Source organism: Pan paniscus, chromosome 1 (genome assembly GCF_029289425.2).
Source record: "Pan paniscus chromosome 1, NHGRI_mPanPan1-v2.0_pri, whole genome shotgun sequence".
Classification (NCBI taxonomy): Eukaryota; Metazoa; Chordata; class Mammalia; order Primates; family Hominidae; genus Pan; species Pan paniscus.
In genome coordinates, this window is record NC_073249.2 from 187,951,335 (window position 1) to 187,977,335 (window position 26,001).

General features: G+C 42.6%; 3 protein-coding genes and 2 long non-coding RNA genes across 8 annotated transcripts in view; 3 read left to right on the top strand and 2 right to left on the bottom strand.

Annotated features, from left to right (window-relative positions):
* The window catches only part of RHBDL2 (rhomboid like 2), a 62,940-nt gene extending 59,767 nt beyond the window's left edge, over positions 1-3,173 (top strand). For both annotated transcript variants that reach the window (XM_008968458.5, XM_008968457.5), the window contains exons 7-8: positions 949-1,010; positions 2,290-3,173. In XM_008968458.5, coding sequence (XP_008966706.2) covers positions 949-1,010; positions 2,290-2,469 — 242 coding nt within the window. In that variant the 3' untranslated portion in view covers positions 2,470-3,173. The remainder of the gene's footprint in view (positions 1-948; positions 1,011-2,289) is intronic.
* The window catches only part of LOC129393443 (uncharacterized), a 59,061-nt gene that overhangs the window by 30,209 nt on the left and 2,851 nt on the right, over positions 1-26,001 (bottom strand). The window lies entirely within an intron of this gene.
* On the top strand, positions 966-14,325 carry GJA9 (gap junction protein alpha 9). Of its 2 annotated transcripts, none has more exons than XM_063608623.1 (2): positions 966-1,010; positions 12,683-14,325. In XM_063608623.1, exon 2 carries the CDS (start codon positions 12,778-12,780, stop codon positions 14,323-14,325), a length of 1,548 nt encoding a protein of 515 aa, XP_063464693.1. In that variant the 5' UTR covers positions 966-1,010; positions 12,683-12,777. The 2 variants fall into 2 exon arrangements, with proteins under 2 accessions (XP_063464693.1, XP_063464692.1); XM_063608622.1 differs by lacking the exon at positions 966-1,010 and adding an exon at positions 4,273-6,346.
* Positions 12,683-25,030, top strand: MYCBP (MYC binding protein). 2 transcript variants are annotated; one of them, XM_008968459.4, is made up of 5 exons: positions 12,683-15,581; positions 15,782-15,854; positions 20,919-20,967; positions 21,524-21,653; positions 23,811-25,030. In XM_008968459.4, exons 1-5 carry the CDS (start codon positions 15,498-15,500, stop codon positions 23,853-23,855), a joined length of 381 nt encoding a protein of 126 aa, XP_008966707.1. In that variant the 5' UTR covers positions 12,683-15,497; the 3' UTR covers positions 23,856-25,030. The 2 variants fall into 2 exon arrangements, with proteins under 2 accessions (XP_008966707.1, XP_014200106.1); XM_014344620.5 differs by lacking the exons at positions 20,919-20,967; positions 21,524-21,653; positions 23,811-25,030 and adding an exon at positions 16,124-16,867 and having other exon boundaries at positions 14,318-15,581.
* LOC134731246 (uncharacterized) lies at positions 18,336-23,812 on the bottom strand. The gene is made up of 2 exons (XR_010113470.1): positions 19,908-23,812; positions 18,336-19,166 (listed from the first exon to the last, which is right to left on the bottom strand). It is a non-coding gene; the product is annotated as an uncharacterized LOC134731246 (long non-coding RNA).

Here is a 26,001-nt window from a genome sequence, read left to right on the forward strand (position 1 = left end):
TCATCACCCACAACCTTATCCCTAACTCTAGTCCAGAATCACCTGGAGGTCTTGTTAAAACAAAGTTGTTGGAAACAACTTTACCACAGTTGGTAGTTGGAAAACACAGCCATGGAAGTAGGAATCTGCTAAGGAGCGTACAACTCACCTTCTGAAAACAAAAACAAAAACAAAAACAGAAAGCTGAGTCCCACCCTCAAGTTTTCTGGTTCAGTAGGTCTGGGGTGGGTTTAAGAGTTTTCATTTCTAGTAAGTTTCCAGGTGAAGCTGATGCTGCTGGTCTTGGTAAAAACCACTTTGAAAACCACTGATCCAGCCAGCTCAACTGCTTTGGTATTTTTTAAACACACCAGGCACATTCCTGCTTAGGGACTTTGTACTTGGTCTTCCCTCTCTCTGAAACACTCTTGTGTCAAATAGCAGCATGACTTGGACCCTTACCTCTGTCCAGCGTCATATTCTCAAAGAGATCCTCCTTGACACCCCTATTGGAAATCACACTCGACAACTGGCATTCCTAGTTCTTCCTCTCTTTGTATTTTCTCCATAGCACTTAGCACTATTTGACATACTGTATGTTTTACTTATTTGTTTGCCTCCCTGCCAATCACCCCCCCACACACCCCCCAACAGTTTGTCAGCTCCATGAGGCAGGGCTGTTAGATCTGTCCATTGCTGCCTATCTACCAGATAGAATAATGCCTGACACATAGAGGACAATGAATGCTTGTTGGATGAATAAATCTGTAAAATGGGATAATGATAGTTCCTACTTCATAGGGTTGTGATGAAGATTAATGAGTTAAAAGATCTCTTAGAAAAGCACCTGTCACAGAGTTAAGTATCAATAAATGATAGCTAGTATTATTATTATTAGAGGGGAACCAAAAACATTTGGTGTACTACTGTGGAGATTCTGAGCCTTTATCAGGGTGTTTTTCCTTCTAGTTGTGTTGGACATGGGATTTGCTCTCTATAGAAGGTTCTTTGTTCCTGAAGATGGGTCTTCGGTGAGTTCAGTTTCTTTCTTTTATAAAATGGAAATTAGTTTACTGTCAAAAAGGGTTATCAAATAGGGGTTACAACGCTGTGATTTAGGGCAGCCAAATTTCCATTTGGAAGTTAAGAAAATTTTTAAGGAAATCAGACTTTTGAATTGTCCTTCCCACTTAACTCTCTCACAGCCCTGATCACTGGCTCTACTTCACTGCACCTGCCATATTGGTAGCTATTCCAAAACAGGAGAGAATGGCCAGGCGCGGTGGCTCATGCCTGTAATCCCAGCACTTTGGGAAGCCAAGATCGGCGGATCACAGGGTCAGGAGTTTGAGACCAGCCTGGCCAATATGATGAAACCCCATCTTTACTAAAAATACAAAAATTAGCTGGGCGTGGTGGCAGTCACCTGTAATCCCAGCTACTCGGGAAGCTGAGGCAGGAGAATCACTTGAATCTGGGAGGCGGAGGTTGCAGTGAGCCGAGATCGCACCACTGCACTCCAGCCTGGGTGACAGAGTGACTCTGTCTCAAAAAAACAAAAAACAGGAGAGAATGGATTTTCCTGTCCACATAGAATAAAAAGCAGTTGGTTTAGCCAGGCATGGTGGCATATGCCTGTAGTCCCAGCTACTTGGGGAGCTGAGATGGGAGGATTGCTTGAGTCCTAGAGGTTGAGTCTACAGTGAGCTGTGATCATGTGACTGCAGTCCAGCCTGGGCGACAGAGTTGAGACCCCATTTCAAAAAACAAAACAAAACAAAAAAACAGATTGGAAAACAGCAATGAAAGATTGAGTTCTATAAATTGACAATAAAGAAAATTGACAAAAATTTCCAGTTTTGCTGTGATTTGTCTTTGAATTTGGTAGTTTCTGTTTGGGTATTTCTTGTGTATGTTATTACTTGTGTTTTAAATCTGACACCCCATGTATGTGGAATCAGATTATGCTGCTATAGAGATCCCTCATGGCAACTCAACCATTCTCTTAGTTGGCATTATATAGAATTATTTTAAATGCAATGATGATGAAGAATGAGAAACAATTTCTCTGTCTTTTGTACTCTAAGAATGGGTGAAAATGACATTTTTAAGCTTTGTATCTTTCAGAGTATCTCCTTCTCTCTGTGCACGTGGAGTTTTGTGTCTCTTTTGCCTTACCCCTAGTTCTCTAGACCTTTAAGACTCTTGTTTAACTGTGACGGTATTTGTGTTTGAATAAGAGAGATGCAACTGAAATACACAATTAGCATTGTCTTCACTTATTTCCATTTTCCCCCCTTTTCTCCCAAGGTGTCTTTTGCAGCTCACATTGCAGGTGGATTTGCTGGAATGTCCATTGGCTACACGGTGTTTAGCTGCTTTGATAAAGCACTGCTGAAAGATCCAAGGTTTTGGATAGCAATTGCTGCATATTTAGCTTGTGTCTTATTTGCTGTGTTTTTCAACATTTTCCTATCTCCAGCAAACTGACCTGCCCCTATTGTAAGTCAATTAATAAAAAGAGCCATCTGGAGGAAATAAAAAAAAAAGGAAGACTCTATGAAGAAACAGAGAAGTCTCAGCAAAGGCTAACAATTTTATATAGAGGACAAAACAGCACTAAACTCATCAGTTGCAAAGATTGCCTATAAAAGGACCTTAGGATTTAAGGAAGGGGCTTCTTAATGTAGAAAGGGAAGAAGAAGAGAGAAAAGAAGGGTAGTAAAAACTAGAGATTGGGGCTAGGCGCAGTGGCTCACGCCTGTAATCCCAGCACTTTGGGAGGCTGAGGCGGGTGAAATCACCTGAGGTCAGGATTTCAAGACCAGCCTGACCAATATGGTGAAACCCTGTCTCTACTAAAGAAAATACAAAAATTAGCCGGGCGTGGTGGCGTGTGCCTGTAGTCCCAGCTACTTGCGAGGCTGAGGCAGGAGAATTGCTTGAACCTGGGAGGCGAAGGTTGCAGTGAGCCGAGATTGCGCCACTGCACTCCAGCCTGGGTGATAGAGCGACACTCGGTCTCAAAAAACAAAACAAAACAAAACAAAATTAGAGATTGGGTCTTTCCCAGGCATATGGTATTCTATAAAACAGACTTACTCTCCTTGGGGGATATATTTTGGAGAATGCTTCATAAAATCTATGAATACTGTACAATGCTGATAATAAAAACTTTTTATACCTGTGTCAGACTCCTGATAATCACTTTAAAATAGATCACTGTTTAAGGAGATAGATCACTACTGTTTGAGGTGTTTTACACACTTTATTGATAATATTATCAACAACCCGGAAAGGTAGTTATTACTCTGCATCTTAGAGTAATCTTAAAGAATCCCTTAAAGGAACCCTTAAAGAATTAAGTACTTGTCTGAGGGGAGCAGAATTTAAACATAGATAATGACTTGGAAACCTGTAGTCTCCCCTATAGGTCCAACAATGCTGTGTTCCCCAAACACTGAAGGGTATCATAGGAGTACAGGAACAAACATCTATGCGGGGTACACCATGAATGGTGGAAATATCTCATAGAAGAAGACTGAGGATTTTCTGGACTGCTAGTTTAAGATTCTGATACCGTGTCTAAGATCCCAAGGAACTGGGCACTGGCTTTCTGGTGCACACTATATACCTAGACTTCAGATTCTCATCTGTGATCAGACTGTCATCCTTCGTGTGGGTCATGGCTCTCCTAGGAGTGGGTAGGATTTATTTACAGAAGGAAAAATGTCATACCTGAAAGCTGAGAAGCATGTGTCATTTTCCTGTATAGAATTCAGACTGCAGTTTATTATGTTTTTGGAAATGGTAGTTTTAGGTCATCTGAATATAGGAAATATAATTTTTTCTTTTATCATCAATGTATTTATTAAACACCCATATAAACATGTCACTGTATCTGGAAGGGGCATATACACTTAGTTAGATATAGTGAGAAAAGTTAATACTTTAGTATTTTGAGAAAAACTGATCAGAAATTTGTTTAAAAAGTTAAATTTAAGTATAAACATGGGAATATGAGTGTTTTTTTTTTTTTTTGAGATGGAGTCTCGCTCTTTTTCCCAGGCTGGAGTGCAGTGGGCTGATCTTGGCTCACTGCAACCTCTGCCTCCTGGGTTCAAGCAATTCTCCTACCTCAGCCTCCAGAGTAGCTGGGATTACAGGCATGTGCCACCACACCTGGCTAATTATTATTATTATTTTTTTGAGACCGAGTCTTGCTCTGTCGCCCAGGCTGGAGTGCAGTGGCCAGATCTCGGTTCACTGAAACCTCCGCCTCCTGGGTTCAGGTGATTCTCCTATCTCAGCTTCTTGAGTAGCTGGGATTACAGGTGGCCGCCACCAAACCTGACTAATTTATTTATTTATTTATTTATTTATTTATTTATTTTTAGTAGAGACGGGGTTTCACCATGCTGGCCAGGCTGGTCTCGAACTCCCGACCTCAGGCCCTCAGGCGATCTGCCCGCCTTGGCCTCCCAAAGTGCTGGGATTACAGGTGTGAGCCACTGTGCCCGGTCCCTAATTTTTTTTTTTTTTGAGATGGAGTTTCGCTCTTGTCATCTAGGCTAGAGTGCGATGGTACGATCTCGGCTCACTGCAACCTCCACCCACTGGGTTCAAGTGATTCTCCTGCCTCAGCCTCCTGAGTAGCTGGGATTACAGGCACCCGCCACCACGCCTGGCTAATTTTTGTATTTTTAGTAGAGACGGGGTTTCACCATGTTGGCCAGGCCGGTCTTGAACTCCTGACCTTAGGTGATCCGCCCACCTCGGCCTCCCAAAGTGCTGGGATTACAGGTGTGAACCACTGCACTCGGCTAATTTTTGTATTTTTTAGTAGAGACGGTGTTTCACCATGTTGGCCAGGCTGGTCTCAAACCCCTGACCTCAAGTGATCCACCCGCCTCAGCCTCCCAAAGTGCTGGGATTAAAGGTGTGAGCCACCATGCCTGGCCTTATGAGTGTGTTCTTGGTTAAACAAAGATTCAAACAAGAATTTAAAAGATAAAATCTCAGCCAGGTGCAGTGGCTCATGCCTATAATCTCAGCACTTTGGGAGGCCAATGTGGGAGGACTGCTTGAGCCCAGGAGTTTGAGAACAGCCTGGGTAACATTCAAGAACTCTACAAAAAAATAAAAAATAGCCAGGTGTGGTGGTGCTTGCCTGTAGTTCTAGCTACTCCAGAGGCTGAGGTGGGAGGATCACTGGAACCCAGGAGTTTGAGGTTACAGTGAGCTATGATCATGCCACTGCCCTCCAGCCTGGGTGACAGAGTGAGACCCTGTCTTAAAAAAAAAAAATCTCCTTTTGCCTTCTCACTTCAAACCTGCTGTTTTTCCCTAGTGCTGACCATCATCAGTGGTCACAACAGTATGCTCTGTATCCTTGCAGACGTTTTTCTGTGTAGGATGAGCAGAAAGGAAAATGGATTTAAGTTAACGGCCAACTCATCCACTGTATTGAACTTCACTGAATCTGCTCTACACCCTCAAAGGGACAAATTCGAAGAACAAATTAGAGGTGTCCGTGGTATAACTCCTCCTAAGCATCATTTGCTTCTCAGATTTATCTCAACTAGGAAAAGTTTTTGTTAATGATTTTAGCTAAATATATATATGTGTGTGTGTGTGTGTTTTATATATATATATATATATATTTTTTTTTTTTTTTTTTCTTGAGACAGGGTCTTGCTCTGTCGCCCAGGCTGGAGTGCAGTGGCGCCATCTCGGCTCACTGCAACCTCTGCCTCCTGGGTTCAAGCAATTCTCCTGCCTCAGCCTCCCGGGTAGCTGGGATTATAGGCATGCGCCACCATGCCTGGCTAATTTTTGGTATTTTAAATAGAGACTGGGTTTCACCACGTTGGCCAGGCTGGTCTTGAACTCCTGACTTCAGGTGATCCGCCTGTCTCAGCCTCCTCCCAAAGTGCTAGGATTATAGACATGAGCCCAGCCTCTAATTATTTTTATAAAATGTAGGTTTTAACAGGATAAATGTGATACATGTATTGTTCTATAACTTGCTTTACAACATGACCTAGAGACCTTTCTCTATTAGTTCATAGAAATCTTTATTCTCTGAATTGCTGAATGATATAGATGTACCATAGATAACCATTCCTCTGTCAGACATTTAAATTGTTGCTGCTTTTGTATAATTACCAACAGTGCTATGTGAACATCCTAGCATGTGCAGTGTGTCTCTGAATGTCTATGCTGAATGAATATTTCAAGTATCCAAAAGCAGAAATGCTATACTAATATTGATAGGTTTAAACTGCCTTTTAAATAGCTGTACCCATTTATATTCTTACCTACAGGATATGAGAGTAACAGTGTCTCCCTACTTTGCCAAAAGAAGGTATTATAAATCTTTAAAATTTTGCATTTTGATAGTTAAAAAATAATATTTCACTTAAATATGTATTCTCTGACTACCGAGGTTGAGGAAGTTTCGAGTTTATTAATAATTTATGAGTTACACATATGTAATTCAGATAACATAATATAGAAACATGAATATATTGTGTATGTATGTGTGCCTATACAAATATATATATATATATATATATATATATATATATGTATTTGTCCCTGGTGAAATGTTTGTATTTAATCTGAGAAGTAGCTATTGTTGGCAAAAAAGCCCAGGGAAGAAGTATTTATCTGTTATGCTCAACCTGCCAGATCACTAGCTCTGAAGGGACCTTTAATGACCTAAAATACAATGTAATTGTTAATAACAGAACATGGGAGACAGAATCAGGATCTATCTATGAAATCGGACATGACCCATTTATTAAGGCAGATGACCAAGAAGTTATTATCTAGTAAGAAAGACTTTTTTGGTTCTAGAAACATGGTTTATTGCACAAAAAACAATGACATTTTATTAGGTTCCCCCAGTGGCAAAAGTTGCATACAAACAGCACTCAAATACCTCCTGTCATTTTAAATTTGACATCTCTGAATTATGGAGGAATCATTCACTCAGCTTAATTTGGGGCTCATGACTTTAGTCTTCTAGACTGCAGTGTGTTATCAGGACTATTATAAGCATTGTTTATCTGTGCTGTCCAAAAAAGCAGCCATTAGGTAGATGCAGCTCTTTACATTTTTATTAAAATTATTTAAAATTAAAAATTCAATTGCTCTGACACACAAACCATAATGCAAGTGTTCAATAGCTACATTTGGCTACTGGCTGCCTTATTGGCTAGCACAGATAGAATATTTCCATTGTTGCAGAAAGTTCTATTGGATGGTGCTGTTTTAAAAGCAAGGATAAGCAGAAAGGGACATGGATTTTAGTTGATGGATGACTCACTCACTACATTCAACTGAACTGAATCTGCTCTATACCAGCAAAGGGACAAATTCAGAAAATAAATTGAAGATGGCCATGCTGTAACTTCTAAACATGGTTTGCTTCTCAGATTTACCTAAACTAAGAAAGGTTTGTGTTAATCTCTCTGTTTTAGCTTATTAAGAAAGAGTTGTTTGAAATGTTTTTATCTTTTTCTTTTGAATTCTATGGTACTGTATATATGTATACCAGTTTTTATGTCATTTGCTATGAAAGCTTTAATTTGTAGCTAAATACTACTGCTCCTTCTTTCAGGAAATACTATGTGTTGTCCTTTATGAAAAAAATCTTTTCTTTCTTTTTATGATTATAAAAGTAAAATGCTTATAGTAAAAAATTAAAATACATGTAATTACAATATATTAAGTATACAATTTGTAATCCCAACATCCAGAGCTAATCACCATTAACATTTTCATGAATATCCTTCTAGACTTTTTTGTATACATCTGTAAATGTAACTAAACTTATAATAATGGGGCCATATTATTCTATTTTATAACATCAATTTCACTGAAATGAAATATCAAATCCCATTTTATGTATGTTTATCATTTCTACTGGTTGCATAGTATCACACCGTGGATGTAGTCGATTATTTAACCAGTTTTTCTTGTATTGATAATTATTTTATGTTTTTAGCTTATGACTATTATAAACAACATGAATTACATCTTTGCTTACATTATTATTATTTATGAACCATAAATGAGACTTAACTTGCTTACATTTTTTTTTTATTTTTTGAGACAGAGTCTCACTCTATTGCCCAGGCTGGAATGCAGTGGCCAGATCTCGGCTCACTGCAACCTTCACCTCCCAGGTTCAAGCGATTCTCCTGCCTCAGTGTCCTGAGTAGCTGGAATTACAGGCATGCGCCACCATGCCCGGCTAATTTTTGTATTTTTAGTAGAGATGGGGTTCAACCATGTTGCTCAGGCTGGTCTCGAACTCCTGACCTCGTAATCCGCCCGCCTGTGCCTCCCAAAGTGCTGGGATTACAGGCGTGAGCCACCGCGCCTGGCCAACTTGCTTACATTTTAAAGTGCTTTGGGTTGTTGGGTCAGAGTATGCTATTATTATTATTATTATTATTATTATTATTATTATTATTATTTGAGACAGAGTCTTGCTCTGTCGCCCAGGCTGGAGTGCAATGGTGTGATCTCGGCTCACTGCAACCTCTGCCTCTGGGTTCAAGTGATTCTCCTGCCTCAGCCTCCCGAGTAGCTGGGACTACAGGCGCCCGCCACCACGCCCAACTAATTTTTGTATTTTTAGTAGAGCAAGGGTTTCAACCATGTTGGCCAGGCTGGTCTCAAACTCCTGACCTCAAGTGATCCGCTGGCCTCGGCCTCCTAAAGTATTGGGATTACAGGCGTGAGCCACCGTGCCCGGCCAGAGTATGCTATTATTAACATAATAAAGTCAATGGAAAGTTTCTCTATTTCAGGAATACAACTATATTTTAGAAGGTTGATGCTTTTGCAAATCGTATTAACAGAGCCGGGCGCGGTGGCTCACGCTTGTAATCCCAGCACTTTGGGAGGCCGAGGCGGGAGGATCACGAGGTCAGGAGATCGAGATCACGGTGCAACACCGTCTCTACTAAAAATAACAAAAAAATTAGCCGGGCGTGGTGGCGGGCGCCTGTAGTCCCAGCTACCCGGAGAGGCTGAGGCAGGAGAATGGCGTGAACCCGGGAGGCGGACCTTGCAGTGAGCCGAGATCGCGCCACTGCACCCCAGCCTGGGCGACAGGGCGAGACTCCGTCTCAGAAAACAAACGAACAAACAAACAAAAAAACAGAACAAAGGCTGAAGAAAGGAACTAAAGACTCTAGAACTAGTTATTTAAAAAGCCAAAGCTATCACTATTTTACATTCCTAAATTTAAATGATTAAACTTAAGAGAAAACAGATAATTTCTTAATGTTTCTTTCCGGCAAATTTGAAGTTTGCTTATAGAGGAAAAATAATAGTTTAGTAAAAAATTTAAAGAGCTGACTTTAAAGCCACAATGATTGGGTTTGAATGCCAGCTCCAGCTGTGTGACCTCAGGTAAATTAAGGTGTGCTTCCGTTTCCTCATCTGTAAGATGGGGGAAACAACATACTTACCGCATAGGATTTTAGTGATGAACACATCTTGTATCTTAGTAGTTTGTTTGATTGTGTAACAGTTCCCTTTATATAAAGGGGACAGGACATACATTTATATTTTAAATGAAAAATAATGAAAATATTCACTTTTAAAATCTTTCCTTTGGGGTATATTTCCTCTGAGATAACCTGGGATACCAACCTTAATATGCAATCTGCTGGCAAATAATCCAAGCAGCTAAATTATAACTTGCCCCACTGCTTCCTTCAAGAGAGCAGCTATATGTCTTAAATAGGTCAAATACTGCTACAGTGAAAGTTTCCATAATACTACCACCATACCAGTGAATAATCTATTGCAAGTAATATCTATAATGAGATTCTGGTACCACAAGGCCGGGCGCAGTGGCTCACGCCTGTAATCCCAGCACTTTGGGAGGCCGATGCAGGTGGATTACCTGAGGTTGGGAGTTCGAAACCAGCCTGACCAATATGGAGGAACTCCATCTCTACTAAAAATACAAAATTAGCTGGGCATGGTGGCGCATGTCTGTAATCCCAGCTACTCTGGAGCCTGGGGCAGGAGAATCACTTGAACCTGGGAGGTAGAGGTTGCGGTGAGCCGAGATTGTGCCATTGCACTCCAGCCTGGGCAACAAGAGGGAAACTTCGTCTCAAAAAAAAAAAAAAAAAAAAAAAAAGATTCTGGTACCATAAAATAGTTGAGAATTTTTGGAGTTCTTTTTGTTTTCTGAGACAGAGTTTCTGCTCGTCGCCAAGGCTGGAGTGCAATGGCGCGATCTTGGCTCACCGCAACCTCTGCCTCCCAGGTTCAAGCGATTCTCCTGCCTCAGCCTCCTGAGTAGCTGGGGTTACAGATGCCTGCCACCACACCCAGCTAATTTTTTGCATTTTTGTAGAGACAGTGTTTCACCATGTTGGCCAGGCTGGTCTCGAACTCCCGACCTCAGGTGATCCACATCGGCCTCCCAAAGTGCTGGGATTACAGGTGTGAGCCACTGTGCTGGGCTTGAAGTTCATTTTAACGTAAGAATTTACAAAATTTGGGCTGGGCGTGGTGGCTCACTATGGGAGGCCGAGGCGGGTGGATCACTCAAGGTTCAGAAGTTCAAGACCAGCCTGGCCAACATGGTGAAACCCCGTCTCTACTAACAATACAAAAATTAGCCAAGTGTGGTGGCACTTGCCTGTGGTCTCAGCTACTTGGGAGGCTCAGGCACGACAATCACTTGAACCTGGGAAGTGGAGGTTGCAGTGGGCTGAGATCCCGCCACTGCACTCTAGTCTGGGCAACAGAGTGAGACTCCGTCTCCCCCCCACCAAAAAAAAAGAAAAAAGTATACTTTTTCATAGTAAAGTATAATAAGTACTTTATACATATTCATAAATATTACTGAGATGAATTTCTGAAAATGTTCACCAATTGCCAGGAAGAAACCAGAATTTATTTCAAATTTATTTCAATTTGGATTAAAAAAACTAATCTAAATTCCTATGACAGCCAGATCTGTTTCCTCTGGTTTCACTGAATGCCGTATCTTACTGAATTATCAAATGAAGCATATTCGTTTTCCTATGTGTATAAATGAGATTTAAAAATCACTGACTTTTTGGCCGGGCACGGTGGCTCATGCCTGTAATCCTGGCACTTTGGGAGGCCGAGGCGGGTGGATCACGAGGTCAGGAGATCGAGATCATCCTGGCCAACATGGTGAAACCCCGTGTCTACTAAAATACGAAAAATTATCCGGGGGTTGCTGGCAGGCGCCTGTAATCCCAGCTACTCAGGAGGTTGAGGCAGGGGAATCGCTTGAACCCAGGAGGAGGAGGTTGCAGTGCGCCGAGATCGCGCCACTGCACTCCAGCCTGGCGACAGAGCAAGACTCTGTCCCAAAAGAAAGAAAGAAAGAAAAAAAAATCACTGACTTTTCAAGCCAGTAATGGCATGTTGGGGAAAAAGAAATTGACTTTGTTATAACTTTTATATCAAATAATCTTAATAAATAAGGTTAAGATCAGGTTACTAGTTTTAGAAACCTTTCCAAAAGTTCTGTTGAAAAACAACAACAGGCTGGGCATGGTGGCTCACGCCTGTAATCCCAGCACTTTGGGAGGCCGAGGTGGGCAGATCACCTGAGGTCAGGAGTTCGAGACCAGCCTGGCCAACATGGAGAAACATCATCTCTACTAAAAATACAAAATTATCCGGGCATGATGGTGCATGCCTGTAATCACAGCTACTCAGGAGGCTGAGGCAGGAGAATCGCTTGAACCCAGGAGGTGGAGGTTGCGGTGAGGTGAGATCATGCCATTGCACTCTAGCCTGGGCTACAGAGTGAGACTCTGTCTCAAAAAAAAAAAAAAAAAGAATATAATTTTAGGCCATGCGCATTGGCTCATGCCTGTAATCCCAGCACTTTGGGAGGCCGAGGTGGCCAGATCATCTGAGGTCAAGGGTTTGATCTCAGCTCACTGCAACCTCTGCCTTCCAGGTTCAAGCGATTCTCTTGCCTCAGCCTCCCGAGGAGCTGGGACTACAAGCGCCTGCCACCATGCCTGGCTAATTTTTGTATTTTTAGTAGAGGCGGGGTTTCACCATGTTGGCCAGGCTGGTCTGGAACTCCTGACCTCAAATGATCCACCCACCTTGGCCTCCCAAAGTGTTGGGATTACAGGTGTGAGCCACCCCGCCCAGCCTATATTCTTAATAGAGAATATATACACTCTTCCTCCAGGTATCATGTTTTTTTCATTGTATTGTGATGTCTAAATATAAGTGATTTTAAATTCCTGACATTTAAGTATATTATTGGTAACAGATTCACACTTTGGCCAGGTGTGGTGAGCCACACCTGTAATTCCCACACTTTGGGAGGTGAAGGCAAGAGGATCACTTGAGTCTAGGAGTTTAAGACTAGCTGCAGCAATAGAGTGAGACCCTGTCTCTACAAAAAAATAAAAAAAATTATCTGGGTGTAGTTGCACACACCTGCAGTCCCAGCTACTCAGGAGGCTGAGAGGGGAGATGATCGCTTGAGTCTGGGAGGTTGAGGCTGCAGGGAGTTGTGGTTGCAACACTGTACTCCAGCCTGGGCAACAGAGGGAGGTCTCAACAAACAAACAAACAAAGAGAAAACCCCACAGCTATCTAGGGAAAAAGTAAAGCAACCAGCATATAGAAGTGACATATTGTTATATTTTCACCATAGGTTTGCTTTAAGAAATAGTGCTCCCTTCAGAATGGAAGAATTTATCTGCCTCTTATTTGATGTGGATCAGAGCTAAGATGGCTGACTAAATAAACATGGGGGACTGGAATCTCCTTGGAGATACTCTGGAGGAAGTTCACATCCACTCCACCATGATTGGAAAGATCTGGCTCACCATCCTGTTCATATTTCGAATGCTTGTTCTGGGTGTAGCAGCTGAAGATGTCTGGAATGATGAGCAGTCTGGCTTCATCTGCAATACAGAACAACCAGGCTGCAGAAATGTATGCTACGACCAGGCCTTTCCTATCTCCCTCATTAGATACTGGGTTCTGCAGGTGATATTTGTGTCTTCACCATCCCTGGTCTACATGGGCCATGCATTGTACCGACTGAGAGTTCTTGAGGAAGAGAGGCAAAGGATGAAAGCTCAGTTAAGAGTAGAACTGGAGGAGGTAGAGTTTGAAATGCCTAGGGATCGGAGGAGATTGGAGCAAGAGCTTTGTCAGCTGGAGAAAAGGAAACTAAATAAAGCTCCACTCAGAGGAACCTTGCTTTGCACTTATGTGATACACATTTTCACTCGCTCTGTGGTTGAAGTTGGATTCATGATTGGACAGTACCTTTTATATGGATTTCACTTAGAGCCGCTATTTAAGTGCCATGGCCACCCGTGTCCAAATATAATCGACTGTTTTGTCTCAAGACCAACAGAAAAGACAATATTCCTATTATTTATGCAATCTATAGCCACTATTTCACTTTTCTTAAACATTCTTGAAATTTTCCACCTAGGTTTTAAAAAGATTAAAAGAGGGCTTTGGGGAAAATACAAGTTGAAGAAGGAACATAATGAATTCCATGCAAACAAGGCAAAACAAAATGTAGCCAAATACCAGAGCACATCTGCAAATTCACTGAAGCGACTCCCTTCTGCCCCTGATTATAATCTGTTAGTGGAAAAGCAAACACACACTGCAGTGTACCCTAGTTTAAATTCATCTTCTGTATTCCAGCCAAATCCTGACAATCATAGTGTAAATGATGAGAAATGCATTTTGGATGAACAGGAAACTGTACTTTCTAATGAGATTTCCACACTTAGTACTAGTTGTAGTCATTTTCAACACATCAGTTCAAACAATAACAAAGACACTCATAAAATATTTGGAAAAGAACTTAATGGTAACCAGTTAATGGAAAAAAGAGGAACTGAAGGCAAAGACAGCAAAAGAAACTACTACTCTAGAGGTCACCGTTCTATTCCAGGTGTTGCTATAGATGGAGAGAACAACATGAGGCAGTCACCCCAAACAGTTTTCTCCTTGCCAGCTAACTGCGATTGGAAACCGCGGTGGCTTAGAGCTACATGGGGTTCCTCTACAGAACATGAAAACCGGGGGTCACCTCCTAACGGTAACCTCAAGGGCCAGTTCAGAAAGGGCACAGTCAGAACCCTTCCTCCTTCACAAGGAGATTCTCAATCACTTGACATTCCAAACACTGCTGATTCTTTGGGAGGGCTGTCCTTTGAGCCAGGGTTGGTCAGAACCTGTAATAATCCTGTTTGTCCTCCAAATCACGTAGTGTCCCTAACGAACAATCTCATTGGTAGGCGGGTTCCCACAGATCTTCAGATCTAAACAGCGGTTGGCTTTTAGACATTATGTATATTATCAGAGAAGTAGCCTAGTGGTCGTGGGGCACAGAAAAAATAGATAGGGGCAGCTCTAAAGACCAGCTGTTAAGACAGACAACTGCAAACTCATTTAAGCAAGAGAAAAACAGCTCTAATTCGAGATTGTGAAGCAACACTTCTAAATTCAAAGACATAGAGTTGTCAAATCAGGATTTTTTTAAAAAATGATATCCTTTCGAATGTAACTGATTTTGGGAAAATCACATGTTCAGAATTGAGGCTAAATGGTTTGATCAGGTTTTCTCTTTGAAGAGACCACAGCCTTAGGAAATGGTTCTTGATCTATACAATTCCACCTTGGACACTGGGTTAATTCTGTTTGCCCCTGGAACACAATCACGTAAGTTTCCTTCTAGACTGCATCCTGATGTGTCTTGAGTATAATCACATGTTGCTACCTAGTAAATAAAATCTTAAGAAGATCCGTGGCTTTCCTTCACCAGTTCATAGCATCGTGATTCATTGCCCGGATTGGACTCGGCTCTACTCACTGGACATCTAACCACTCCACTTATTTAACAGTACCCACCCTACAGGGGTGTTGTAAGGATTAAAATTTAAAATACTCGTGTTTTCTACAGTGCCTGGCTCAAAAACTACTGCAAGCTCGTTACTGCTCATCCTCCAGAGGCCCACATCAAGTCAGCCACGACTCAAGGAGACTCCAAAGATAAAAGCTGAAGCCAAAATATATGATTCTAAACACCCCCCTCAGCTACTGCAAAGCACTGTGAGCACTTTCTCAGGACGAGAGCCAAGAAGCCCAGCACCTGTGGGTCACCACAGTTTCTGAGGTCCCAGATGAAAAAGATGCGCTCGCTACCACCGTGCGGCGGTCCTTTCTCTCGCAATAGTCTGAATGCTCCCGGGCCCTGCCTCCGGACGCCAGGACAGAGCTACCAAAATCTCACCTCCTGCAAAGAAACCTAATTGCTACGGGGGCCGGAAGAGGAAGAGGTGCGGCTCCGACAGCCAGAGGGGCGGGCATACGCAGCCTCCCTCGGCTCAGCCTGCTACTGGGGATGCAGAGCGTCCTGGTCGCCATGAAAACAGGCCACACCCCGGCGATCCCGGCCCGTGGTTTGCAAGTGCGCAGGCGCGCGCCCCCTTCCGCGCATGAGCAGTGCTGCTCCCAACCCGCCAGTCGCGGTCTCCGGCGCCAGCTACGCCGCTGCCGCTGTCACTATGGCCCATTACAAAGTGAGGGGGGCGCGGCGTGGCTGGGGGCATGCGGGCGGTAGCAAGCCGCTGGTCGGCTCTGGGTGGGAGTGGGGTCGCGCGTGCAGGTTTGGGCGGGAGGGCCCCGAGGTAGCGAGGCGGAGGCGGGGTTGCCGGACTCCCAGCGCCTTCTTCCTGCTCGGCTCCCGGGCTCTGGCCACTGACCCCCGGTGTCTCTTCAGGCCGCCGACTCGAAGCGTGAGCAGTTCCGGAGGTACTTGGAGAAGTCGGGGGTGCTGGACACGCTGACCAAGGGTGAGCCTGGGCTAGGAGAGGGTACCTCGTGCCCTCGTCGTGCTCCCCGGCGCTGCCCCGTTCCCCAGCGGGCCGTAGCGTGGGGAAGGAGGGGAAACAGATGGGGCCCGTCCGGGGTCCAGCGAGGTGGGCCTCGGGGTTCGGCAGGGACCTGGCTGCTGGACGCCGCCCGGGTGGGGTAGCCTAGCTCCGCTACCCTTCTCCGCACCGGGAGTGAAACTCTTGCAGCTGTTGCAAAGTCTCTTCAACTTCCGTTGCTTTGCCTCCAGCAGCCGCAGTGGACATGTTTGCCAAGGACCTTCAGATCCCAATTCCTCCCACCTTACGGTTTTTATGGAGTCCTCAGAATCTTGTTAAGAAAGTTTCCCTCCAACAAAGAGCAACTGGAAAAATGACCGAATTTCCAAGTGGGCTATGAAGTAGCTGAGTGAGCCTAATCCCCAAAGTAGGAGATTCATAGCGAATTTGGCTGTGGCTTTTCAGCCCCCATTCCTTAGTCTGTCTGTGTCAATTCTTATTTTGTGTATATTTCATAAAGTAGAATTACAGCTTAAAGAGCTCGAGGGCATATCAAGGTGGTTACATTGTTTTCACTTTTTAAAATGAAAGCTTACTGTTAACGCTGTATCTCTTCATTCGTGGCTTCAAGATCTAAGCTAAGTAGATGAGTAAAGTGTTGGAAACAGGAGGATTTCAAGGGGTAGGGTACAGTTTACTTTATTGGCTTAGCACTAATTTGAATGCCTGCTATGTGTCACTCAGCTCACTGGGATATTCAAGGGTGTAGAATGGAATTGTTCGCAGGGATGAGGACTTGGGTCATATGAAACTAGGAAGTTTGGGAAGTGGGAAATAAATTGGTAACTGCCCTTTGGACAGAAGCAAAGTTTAGAGGAAAATTCTAGGAGCATAACTCCTGGGTCTTAGAAGAAAGAAGGCTAGTAATTTTGAATTGCTACCTATTTGGGGTTCAGATAATAGTTTACCTCTTTGCAAATAAACTTCAGCAAGTATTAAGGGACTACTCTGTGAAAGTACTGTGCTATGTTGTCTCTGAAAGTGTCACAGATGCTTTGAATGTCATTCCGTCTAAAAACTCCTTACGTTCATTTCTTTCATTTAATAATTTTACTCAGGTGTCTGTTCTGCACACTGGAGATAAGCAGGGGAGGATAAAAGTCTCGGCTCTCATAAGCTTATATCCTAGTTGAGGGAGAGAAACACATAAATAAATATGTAGTGTCAGCTAGTGGTAAGTGTTACAGATAAAAATACAGCAAAGTTAGGGATAAAGAGTAACAGGTGAGGCCAGGCACGTGGCTCATGCCTGTAATCTCAGCACTTTGGGAGGCTGAGGTGGGTGGACTGCTAGAGGCCAGGAGCTCAAGACCAGCCTGGGCAACATGGCAAAACTCCCATCTCTTAAAAAAAAAAAAAATTGCTGGGCATGGTGTGTGCCTGTAATCTAGCTACTGTGGAGGCTGAGGTGAGAGAATCACCTGAGCCCAGGAGGTCAAGGCTGCAGTGAGTTGTGATTGTGCCACTGGGCAACAGTGACACTCTGTCTCCAAAAAAAAAAGTGACAGGTGGGATGTGTGTGTCATTTTATATAGGGTGATGGGGGGAAGGCCTTTCTTAAGAAGTAACTTTTGACCAGAAACCTGAAAGAAACAGAGTTTCAGGAAGTATAAGGAGGCCAGAGTGGTTGGATGGAGCAAGTGAAAGACTGAATGGTAAAAGGCAGAAAAATGACAGTTGTAGGCGGTAACTGACTACACAGATGTTGCCCAGGCTGGAGTGCAGCGGCATGATCTCGGCTCACTGCAACCTCCACCTCCGGGTTCAAGCGATTGTGTTGCCTCAGCCTTCCAAGTAGCTGGGATTACAGGCATGTGCCACCATGCTTAGCTAATTTTTTGTATTTTTAGTAGAGAGGCGGTTTCACCACATGGGCCAGGCTGGTCTTGAACTCCTTACCTCAGGTGATCCGCTCACCTCAGCCCCCCAGAGTGCTGGGATTACAGGTGTGAGCCACCGGCCTCCACTAGAATTTAACCTCTCAATCTCCTTAGATTTCCAGGCTCCTAAATAACATCAGCCAACACAGTATTGATGTGATTTATTAAAAATTTGATTTTCAGCTCCAAACATAGGTGCTTTACACAATTCTATTTGTTTTTACTTTTTATTTTTTTTGAGACAGAGTCTCACTCTGTCACCCAGGAATGCCTGGCCTCAAGTGATCCTTCTGCCTTAGCTTCCCCAAGTGTTGACGTTACAGGCGTGACCCACTGTGCCCAGCCTCACAAATTTAATTTACATATATATATTTTTTCGAGACAAGGTCTCTGTCGCCCAGACTGGAGTGCAGTGGTGCAGTCATGTCTCAGTGCAGTCTTAATCTCCCAGGTTCAAGCAATTCTCCCACCTCAGGCACCCAAGTAGCTGAGACTACAGGCACGCACCACCATGTCCGGCTGATTTTTAATTTTTTTTTTTTTTTTTTGAGACGGAGTCTTGCACTGTCACCCAGGCTGGAGTGCAGTGGTGCGATCTCTGCTCACTGCAAGCTCCGCCTCCCGGGTTCACACCATTCTCCTGCCTCAGCCTCCCAAGTAGCTGGGACTACAGGTGCCTGCCACCATGCCCGGCTAATTTTTTTTGTATTTTTAGTAGAGACGGGGTTTCACCATGTTAGCCAGGATGGTCTCAATCTCTTGACCTCATGATCTGCCCGCCTTGGCCTACCAAAGTGCTGGGATTATAGGCGTGAGCCACCATGCCTGGCCAATTTTTTTTTTTTTTTTTGTAGAGTTGGGGTGTTGCCCAAGTTGATCTCAAACTCCTGGGCTCAAGCAATCCTCCTGTCTTGGCCTCTCGAAGTGCTGGAATTTCAGGAATGAGCCAGTTTGGCCTAAATTTTTACAGCTTATTTCCAAGATGATTTGAAATAGTTTATAACATTAAAACACTATGAAAGGATGGCTAAAGATGATAAATCATTTGGAAGCTGAAGCATTTTAGCTATTTTGAGCGCTATATCAACCTCTAAAAATCCTGGCTGCGAAGGCAAAAAGGGGAGCATGATTGGGTATAGAGTTCTTGTCTGATTACAAGGAAGTGCATTTCATCTATAGAACAGCACAGGAAACTTTGTATTTACAGTATCTTCTGCAACTATCAACCTTTCAAGTACCAGTGACAAATTAGAAGCTGAAAGAAATGGGGTGGGGGAATAAGAGGAGGAGAGAGTAGAGTATTAATATTCATGTCTTATAAAATGAGGATTTGGCCAGGTGTGGTGGCTCACACCTGTAATCCCAGAACTTTGGGAGGCTGAGGCGGGTGGATCACCTGAGGCCGGGAGTTCGAGACTAGCCTGACCAACACAGAGAAACCCTGTCTCTACTAAAAATACAAAATTAGCCGGGCATGGTGGCACATGCCTGTTATCCCAGCTACTAGAGAGGCTGAGGCAGGAGAATCGCTTGAACCTGGGAGGCGGGGGTTGTGGTGAGCCGAGATTATGCCATTGCACTCCAGCCTGGGCAACAAGAGCAAAACTCTATCTCAAAAAAAAAAAACAAAAAAAAACAAATGAATTTCTCAAAAAATAGTGATTTTTTCATACTGTATATTATTTTGGTAAGTTATTAAAACTCTAAAAGAACAAAAGGGAAGTATGTAAGTTGGTTTACAACAGGACTTAACTTGGGGTCTAGATAGCTATCACTGTTTTTTTGTTTGTTTGTTTTGTTTTTTTGTTTTTGAGACAGAGTCTTGCTCCATCGCCCAGGCTGGAGTGCAGTGGCACGATCTCGGCTCACTGCAAGCCCCGCCTCCTGGGTTGACGCCATTCTCCTGCCTCAGCCTCCCGAGTAGCTGGGATTACAGCCGCCCGCCACCACGCCTGGCTCATTTTTTGTATTTTTTAGTAGAGACGGGGTTTCACTGTGTTAGCCAGGATGGTCTTGATCTCCTGACTTCGTGATCTGCCCGCCTTGGCCTCCCAAAGTGCTGGGATTACAGGTGTGAGCCACTGCGCCCAGCCACATTTTTTTTGTGTGTGTTTACTTTTTTTGTTTTTATTAGATTTTTCAAAGGGTTCCATGCACAAAAAGGCCAACCACTGATTTAGAGTTTTTTATCTAAGTAGTAAATTCTAGGAGGAATTTGTTCCATAGATGAAGAGCAAGGCAGTGCTCATATGAGTGATTAGATATGAAACCACTCAAGTATATCTTATTTTAATGTTGATTTGAGCATGTTGACTACTGGTAAAGTTTTTGGTTGGTGGTTATTTAGCAAAACAAACTTAATTTTTAAGACCATTTTTGAATTCAGAGCTTCTTCCGGTAATTACCATAGTCCTGTTGATTCTTTCCTAAATTCTGGAATTTCTTTCTTCTCACTGTTCTATCACTCCCATCACTCTACTGCAGGTTGCTGTCTTTTTAAACTGGATTACCACATCAGCCTTTTAACTGTTCTTCCTGTCTTTATCCTCGTCCCACTCCAGCTGGTCCACATAGCAGTTAAGAGTGGATCCTGTCACTCCCTTCCTTTAAACTGTTTAATTATGTGCCAACCAAATTTGCATGACTCTCCCTAATCTGGCCATGACCACCTTTCCAGCTTCCTTTCCTGCCAAATTACATCTCCAGCCATACTTGAATTTTCAGTTCCTCAATACATTGTTTTCTTGCTCCTGGGCCTTCCCATTTTATCTGAAACACTCAACCCCTAGGTATCAGGTCTTTGCCTTCCTTTAGGAAGCCTTCCCTGATGTCCTAGGTTTGCTTAGGTGTTCTTCCAGTGTGCTACTGCAACCCATTATCCAGTATTCCTGCTTGATACCCTCTGTCTAGTTCCTTGCATATCTTTTATGCTTGACTGTAAATTTGTTGAGAACAGGGACCTTGTCTGTCTTGTTCAGCATTGTATAGTCTTTGCAATGTGCTCAGCGTATAGTTGGCACCTAATATTTACTGGGTAATGGAACATAATTTCAGCCATTCAAATTTAATACGTCAATTGTTGCTTTTTCTGCTTTTTGATTTGCAGTGTTGGTAGCCTTATATGAAGAACCAGAGAAACCTAACAGTGCTTTGGAGTATCCTTTCAAGTCAGAAAAAGGCTTTATTTTGAAACTCTTATTTTTTTAGATAGATAATAACCTTTAAAATACTTCTGAATATTGAGAAAGTTACTTTTTTTTTTTTTTTTTTTTTTGAGACGGAGTCTTGTACTGTCACCTGGTGGGGAATGCAGTGGCGCAATCTTGGCTTACTGCAACCTCCGCCTCCTGGCTTCAAGTGATTCTCCTGCCTCAAGTCTCCCAAGTAGCTGGGATTACAGGTGCCCACCATCACACCCAGCTAATTTTTTTTATTTTTAGTAGAGACAGGGTTTCACTATGTTCATCAGGTTGGTCTCAAACTCCTGACCTCGTGATCTGCCCACCTCAGCCTCCCAAAGTGCTGGGATTACAGGCGTGAGCCACCGCACCTGGCCAAGAAAGTTAGTTTCACTTGAGTTTTTGGATGGTGATCTCTGGGTAGATATTGGTGGTAAAGTGGGTGACTCTGGTCAGGGATATTGATACTACTCTGTGCTATTTCATTAGTTTCATTCATGTCTAAGAAGTAAGTTCTTAACATTGATAATAGTTTTTTAAAGCATCACTTAGGAGCTGCTACTCCAGAAAATCCAGAAATAGAGCTGCTTCGCCTAGAACTGGCCGAAATGAAAGAGAAGTATGAAGCTATTGTAGAAGAAAATAAAAAACTGAAAGCAAAGGTAAATTTTTAAAAAGAATTCATATTCAAATAATTTTACCTGTAATAATTGTATGATGAAAACCTCACTGAAATGGACAGGAGGGGAGGGAGGTGGGTGAATATCAATTTGAATTAATTATAATGTAAGGCCAAAGTTATGCTCTGTCAAGAAAACCACAAGACGGGCCTGGCACGGTGGCTCACGCCTGTAATCCCAGCACTTTGGGAGGCCGAGGTGGGTAGATCACGAGGTCAAGAGTTCGAGACCAGCCTGGTCAACATGGTGAAACCCTGTCTCTACTAAGAATATAAAAATTAGCCGGGCATGGTGGCATGTGCCCATAATCCCAGCTACTCGGGAGGCTGAGGCAGGAGAATCGCTTGAACCCGGCAGATGGAAGTTCCAGTGAGCCAAGATCGTGCCACTGCGCTCCAGCCTGGGTGACAGAACAAGACTTCATCTAGGGGGGTTAAAAAAAAAAAAAGAAAACCGCAAGACATACTGGAAATAGGACAAGCAAAGAAGCAAAGTGTGGTCAAGAAGAGGTTCTGGCTGGGTGCGGTGGCTCACGCCTATAATCCCAGCACTTTGGGAGGCTGAGGTGGGCAGATCACCTGTGGTCAGGTGTTCCAGATCAGCCTGGCCAGCATGGAGAAACCCCGTCTCTACTGAAAATACAAAAGTAGCCGGGCTTGGTGGTGCATGCCTATAATCTCAGCTACTTGGGAGGCTGAGGCAGGAGAATTGCTTGAACCCGGGAGGTGGAAGTTGCAGTGAGCCGAGACTGTGCCACTGCACTCCAGCCTGGGCAACAAGAATGAAACTCTGTCTCAAAAAAAAAAAAAGAGGTTCTTAGGAACCTGTATTACTAAAAGGATGAGACTATTGGTTAATGCTCTTTATAAGTAAATGGTCAGTTCTGAGGTTCTTAAGCAGTTGATTTTAAGTAGGCCAATATGGGGCGACTGCTTTGTAAATGGCACCTCTTAGAATTTGTATGGTTCATAGTTTGCAAGGCCATATGTAGCGGCCCTCTGTAAATTTGTTAGGACTTAATTTTATCTAGTGCTAAAGTTTTTTCTTTCTTTTTTTGAGGCAGGTTCTCTGTTACCCAGGCTGGTGTGCAGTGGTGCAGTCATGTCTCACTGCAGCCTTGACTTCCCAGGCTCAAGTAATCCCCCCACCTCTGCCTCCTGAGTAGCTGGGACTGCAGGCATTTGCCACCATGCTCGGCTAATTTTTAAACTTTTTGTAGAAATGGGGTCCCACTATGTTGCCCTGGCTGGTCTCAAACTCATGACTCAAACGTTCCTCCTGGCCTGGCCTCCCAAAGTGTTGGGATTATAGGCATGAGCCACCTCACCCAGCCAGTTTTTTCTTTTTTCAAAGTCCTGTGAGAATTTTCATGAACTTCAAATTAGTCAACTCTTAAGTCTTTCAGGTCTTACCACATTCTTAATTACATAATGTATTTTACATTACTCTAAGTATTTCTCATAATATATTTTATCTTCTCAACAACTTTGTGAGATAAGTGAAACAAGTACACAAGCCACTTTATAGGTGAGGAAACGAAAGCACAGTGAAGTCTAATAAGCTTCTCAACTCCAACAGGTAGTTGGCAGAACCCTAATGTTAGCCTAGTGTTCTTGCAAGGAACCACACTTAGCATAAAAGAAAATGCAGTTATTTTAAATTATCCAAGATTCCACAATGTGTAATGCTAGTTAACTCTTTGGAACCTTTTAACTCAAAGACATTAGTAGTTGTTTATTGGCTGGTTAAGTTAAGACATGTCACTTAACTCTTTATCTACTTTTCAGTGGGTATTTTCAGTAAACTTTTGGTGGAGAGGAAGAAAGTTCCTTATAAGCAAATGAATCTTTGGGAAGATATAGTTTATTGCATATCAAGTATTTGAACAGTGCAGTCATGAACTGGAATGAAATTTTAGTTTCAAAGCAATTTTAAAGGTTTATATGAAAAGGGCTTTCATTAGATTTGATTGTATTAAATCTTAAATCACTGAATGATTTAAAATGGATAGTTATAGAAACTGATATTAATACAATTTACTGACAGTAACTAAGTTGAATATAACAGTTACCTTGTTTTACTATTTTTTACTCAATTTAGAATAAAATTCACCTAAATTCCTCTGTCTTTGCCCCATAGCTTGCTCAGTATGAACCACCTCAGGAGGAGAAGCGTGCTGAATAGGATTCTTCTCAGTTTGAAAGACAATGAAAAATGGTTTTGTATGACTTGAATAGTTTGTATAGTATATAATCTTTTCTGAACAGATGCTATAGAACTCTTTTAATATGTTTAATTCACCTATCACACTCTGTTAAAAACACATAGAATCATCAATAAAAACTCAATATAACTTTCTTTGGGTCTTAAAGCAGGAGAATCCAAAGTAAATCCTGAACAAAACCTAAACACAGCCATCTAACTCATTACCTTAAAAGACATTCTGTTTATTAGTCTGATTAGGAATGATGGCACTGGTTGTATTTTAGCCAAGACAGTTTAGCATGGAGCTATTCCTTGGTGCAGTTCAGGATATGAACACAGGTACAGTCATTCTTTGAAGGTGACACTGTTCTGTATATTCCCTATAGGCAGCTGGAGAGATCTGTGTGACACAAGATGCTTTTGTACGGGTTCCCATGAATCTTCTGCTCTTGTTTGTGTGACATGGAACAAATAACTTCTTTGCCACCACTTTGCCTTAGATAACTGTGTGTGTGCCAGTTTGAACTCTGACACCACATTTTCCTTCTATGCAATCATGCCTTGTCTGATAATCTTGCATTGCTTTCCTCTGAGCTTTAGTGGGTCCTAGTTGCACACTGGCCTTTCTGTGCTGTTTTTCAATTTGCCTAATAATAGCAGTTACCCTGATTGTAATTTATGTAACTTTAAACAGGATCACACTGTACTCCCTGCCTGCCTTATTTGCTTACTGAGCACAGGACAGAGGCAATATACAACTCTGGGTTCACACACAAGCTGAGATGAGAAGAGGAATGAGCCATATATTGGGGAAAATCATAGTTTGTAGGTATAATTATATAGTGCTTTTCTCCCTCAAAGTATTTTTCTAGCCTTGAATTCATTTTATCTTCATTATCCCTGTGAAGTAGGTGGGACCAAGTATAAGGGGAAGAGGGGTGCTGAATTTTTAGGCCAAAGACTGATATTAATACAAATCACTCACTAACTGTAGAGCCTTGGGCATATCAGTGAACTACTCTGAGATTTACTGTCTTCATCTGTTTAATGAGTAGAATGTCCGTGATGCCTACCTCACAGGGTTGTTGTGAGGGTCAAATGAGAATGTATGTGAAAGATTTGTAAATGGTAAAGCACTATATTCTTGTTTGTTAGTCCTTTTTCCTTTCTTTGGGTAGACCTACAGTCAGATGTTTTGTTTTATGGATCACTTATTTTCCTTACTGGTAGATTGTCGTTTTATAGACATATTCCTATTTCATATATTCTCTCCCTGTTGTTAGAGAACCTATCTTTGTTTTTGGTCAAAACACACATAGAAAACAGAATGATCCAATGAAAACTGGTTTAACTAGCAAAAGCCTTGGCACCTGTTGGAGACTATGACCAAGCCAATAAAAAGGGCATTTAAATCAGCCCTGTTAGTAGGAATGTGGCTATGGCTGGTGCCTCTTCTAGTCACAAGTTTGTTTTTGGAGGGGGTCCAGAAGATCATTCCCTTGCATAGATTTCTCTTTTACCAATTTGAGTGCCTCCTACATGGGCAGCAGTGGACTAAGTGCTGGGTGTGATAAAGAGGAATGACTTAATTGTGAGACTGTATATAATCAAATACAGTGTGGGTTAGGACCTGTGACAGACCATTATAATAAAGCATGGCCCCGTGAGGGTTTTGAAAGAGAGAGAGACTTGGCTTCCTTAGTTGGTATGATAGTTTCTTGGTAGATACAGGTTGAAAATTTTTTGTGGCAGCCAATCCTCATGGGCTTTTTACTCATTTGATTAGTATTAATATTTATGTCAGTAAGCCAGGTGACTGTGACTGTCTTTGGTACCATCCTTTTTGAACAGAAAGGCAACATGTGGGTTGGATAATCACACTTTTAGGTGAAACTGACTTGCTTAAACTGTAACAGTCAGTGCTATTTAAGAATTCAGGATAAGCTTAGCCTCTAGAGGTCCTCTTCAACATTTCTGTCAAGGATTTGGATGAATACAACAAGATGCTCCATGGAAGAGAAAATGGATCCCACCAGTTAAGCTCCTATTATGCTTCAGCTGCTTTGTCTATAAAATATCGACTTCACATCTTGCCTATCTCACAAGGTGGTTGTAAGAATCAAAT